Here is a 3,759-nt window from a genome sequence, read left to right as displayed (position 1 = left end):
GGTGCCGTCAGAATGAGAGTCCAAACAGCTGATAAAAACATCACAATAATCCACAAGTAATCCATAACACTCCGATCCATCAATTAATGTCTTCTGAAGTGAAAAGATGCATGTTTGTAATAAACAAATCCATCATCAAGATGTTTTTTTTTACTTTAAGCCATCGCTTCTGGCCAAAATACAGGTCCATAATCCATAATAACACTTCCTCCAGTGAAAAAGTCCACCCCTGTTGTCGTCTTACATCAAAATCATAACAACATATTTGTTTGGAACTGTTTTGGACTGTTTTCACTTGTTTCTCTCCTGATTCAGACGAGATTACCTTTTCACTATATTATTTTTTACAATATTACGGATAAAGAAATGGTTTGATGTAAAAAATAAAAAAAACACCTTTATGGATTTGTTTCTTTTAAAACATGCAGCATTTCAATTCACAAGATGTTGACTGATGGACTGGATTACTTGTGGATTATTGTGATGTTTTTATCAGCTGTTTGGACTCTCATTCTGACGGCACCCATTCACTGCAGAGCATCCATTAATGAGCAAATAATGTAATGCTGAATTTCTCCAAATCTGTTCTGATGAAGAAATCTTTTGGGTGAAATATTTCTTTAAAAAAGCTATAATGGTCAATCCCTAAACCTCAAACTCAAATTTGACCATAAACTGCACTGATATTTTAGACATTCAGATTTCATACTTTATATCCATGGGAATGATGGTTGGTACCTTGGTCCAGTTTGTAGCACAATGAGCGTTTGGCTAACTTCACCTCTGGTCTGGGGTTGTCCAGCACGTGTCTGCACCACTGAAGAGGACTGAGGAGAAGATGAGGAAACAGCTTTGCTTTTGGAGACACGTACAACCTGGTGACATAAAAACATGGTTAGAACATCCCAATCTGTACTTTTGCAAACTTTCATTATTATAGTGTTGCCTGGATGCTTCATGAATTGTATCGTTAATCTAGTAACATTTGGATTAGCTCAGCTGATTAAGAGTTTGAAACTGCACCTAAAATATGAAAAGGCATATATGACCACTACCTGCTTAAGAAAATCTTAGTCATTTGTTTGAAACATGATCTAACTGATCGCTATCTAAAAACATATGCAAAATAAAAACATGATCTCATTTATTAAAAGAGTTCTACTAACTATTTAGCAAGATTAAAAATAAATATAGGTGTAAATTTGAATTCAGGATGTGAATTATGTTTATTTGACTTGATCAAATGTCTACCCATTTCTGTGAATGTCCTGATGTTTGCTTATGCTATGGTTTGGCTTTCATGAACATGTAACATAAATGTGAAAGGATGTTTTAAATACATATTTCAGTCTTAATCGATATCTTATGCCATGCAGTATGAACACATAAAGTGGGCTTCGCGTCTGAGACATTTTTGTGCATTTTTCAAACATAACTTTTTTTTGTCATTACAAATGATATTATCAGCATAACATCCTAGCTTAATAATGTCCTAGTATTTGGTTTGTCTCTCTTTTAAAAACCCAAGTATTTTATGAGGTGGCAATTCTGTATGAATTCGTACGATGTGATTCGGTTGAAAATGTACAAGACAGGCCAGATTCGCTGTTTTTATTTCTCTGTGTAGTGTTAGAATACTTTTGACCATCCGGTGTGAAATTATCCCAAATGAACAGTCAAATATGTATGCATCTGTGCACATTTAGAAGACAAATGATCTTGAGAATAATATGGACATTTTTCACATCAACACAGCATGCCAATCTTTCACCACTAATAAGATGTTACCCTGCCATCAGTGATGTTCAGACACTCACCAACAGTAACTAACAATGGACCTGGACACATGGTCTACTTATGGTGACATTTCATGGGAACTGAATTTAAGCCATGACAAAGAACATGCAACGCTGAAAATCGAAAATCAAATCCTTTTAGGCAAGAATTACACCATTGTTTACTGGGCAAATAATGCAGCATCAGTACCAGCTGTAACCAGACTCTCCATCGATGGGAAGAACAACATGAAGGTCTAGTATTTCCACCTCATCCAGCACAGTGGCATCATCCTCATCAGCACCAGTCACTGACTGCGGATGGAAATACGGATAGTGCTCATCCGACAGTCCAAACGCTGGAGAATAGGAGGATGAAAGGCAGTAATTCCCGGTGTCTGGGCCATGACGGGCGCTGGAGGTGCAGTTGTTCGCAGCGTTTGCTCTCGTCCTGAGCTGCTCGTTTTGCCTCTCCAGTTTTCTCACGAGCTCCTGAAGCTTTTTCACCTCCAGTTCTGCGTTCATTATCTTATTGTTGCCATTGACGTCCGCCATCATCTGCGGGTTGAACAGCAGTCCGTCCATTGAAGAGAAAAGCATATAAACAGTTAGTAAGATGGTGGCGGTGTTGTTTACCCTGTGTGCCCAGCCTCGCAGTGCTTTCAGACGGCTTGCACGCTTCATTCAGATGCTGATGTGTCTCTCTCTGTCTCCTCCCCCTCAGTTCAAAACACAACACACGACCACCACATAATTACCAGGCTAAAACACCAGCCCCTGACTTACCCATGCAGCTCCTCGACATCCTTCTTTCTTTCCATTCAGATGACTAGCAAGAAAATGGTGCCTTACATCTTGGAGTGTCATGTTCTATTCTATTCTCAAATATATTCCCAATACAATACACGTTCAAAGTTAAGGTCAATATGATTTATAATTCATCATTTTATTTAGCAAGGATGCATTCAATTGATCAAAAGTGACGGTAGGACATTTACAGTGTTACAAAATATTTCTATTTCATATACATGCTGTTCTTTTGAACTTTCTATTCTTTAAAGAACCCACAAAATATGAAGTAGGCTAGCACAGCTGTTTTCAACATCCTTGATTTCTGAAGGATGGTGTGACATTATGAAGACTAATGTAAAGTAATGATGCTGCAAATCCAGCTTTGCATCACAGGAATACATTACATATTAAAATACGTATTTAAATTGCAATAATATTACAGTTTTTATTGTACTTTGATCAAATAAATATCATTGGTAAGCTTGTAAAAAACAGTTAAACTCTTACTGACCCCAAATGTTTGAATGGTAGTGGCCTATGTCTTAATATATTGGATGAGATATTAAACTCACAATTGTAGTGTTGTAAATGTATTAGTTCTTTTATCATATCACAATTTAAACGGAGTATTTTTTACATTTCAGTCTATGTCAGAATTTCATGTTAAATTCAATGTTACTTCTTTCTTTGTCATTATTTGTAAAAAATTACAAGCAATTTCTAAGAGAAGATTGTTTCAAAGTAAATCCTAAACCATGTGTTATTTGGATTGAACTTTTCTGCTGAAAAATTTATAATTTATTAAGAAATATTTCAGGTGTTTCTTCAATTTTCCATTATCTAATTTTAATATTTCAGATAGTTTTAATTGGTTATTTGTGAATATTTTCCTTTGTCCTCAGTGTCAACTTCAATTCTGTTAGTCTTTGTAAAATCCCTAAACTAACAAAAGTCACTTAATGACATCATCTTCCAGGAAGTGACACCATTTTTTTTTAAATATAGATATAAAACAAGCAACTGATTTAAAGAAATCTGTGACGAAGTTTAGTTGGTTTGTCTCCCTTTTGATAAAATGACAGAAATCCAGATAAAATCAACATTTTAAAGGATTAAAAGGTCAAATAATATCAATTTAAACATCAAATTGACCCTTTCATGTAAAAAAAAAACAAAAAAAAACACTAGCTGC

At 35.4% G+C, this 3,759-nt stretch overlaps 1 protein-coding gene across 1 annotated transcript in view; it reads right to left on the bottom strand.

Annotated features, from left to right (window-relative positions):
• LOC107663999 (SLAIN motif-containing protein 1-like) overlaps positions 1 to 2,546 on the bottom strand; it is an 11,861-nt gene extending 9,315 nt beyond the window's left edge. The window contains exons 1-2 of the mRNA XM_016454442.1: positions 1,987 to 2,546; positions 739 to 875 (exon numbers count right to left, since the gene is read on the bottom strand). Of these exons, the coding sequence (XP_016309928.1) occupies positions 739 to 875; positions 1,987 to 2,459 (610 nt within the window). The 5' untranslated portion in view covers positions 2,460 to 2,546. The remainder of the gene's footprint in view (positions 1 to 738; positions 876 to 1,986) is intronic.
• Positions 2,547 to 3,759: the final 1,213 nt, after the last annotated feature.

The sequence above is a fragment of the Sinocyclocheilus anshuiensis genome, unplaced genomic scaffold, assembly GCF_001515605.1.
Source record: "Sinocyclocheilus anshuiensis isolate Anshui unplaced genomic scaffold, SAMN03320099.WGS_v1.1 scaffold247, whole genome shotgun sequence".
Lineage (NCBI taxonomy): Eukaryota > Metazoa > Chordata > Actinopteri > Cypriniformes > Cyprinidae > Sinocyclocheilus > Sinocyclocheilus anshuiensis.
The sequence above is the reverse complement of the archived record's forward strand: the minus strand, read 5'-3'. Positions and strand labels throughout refer to the sequence as shown.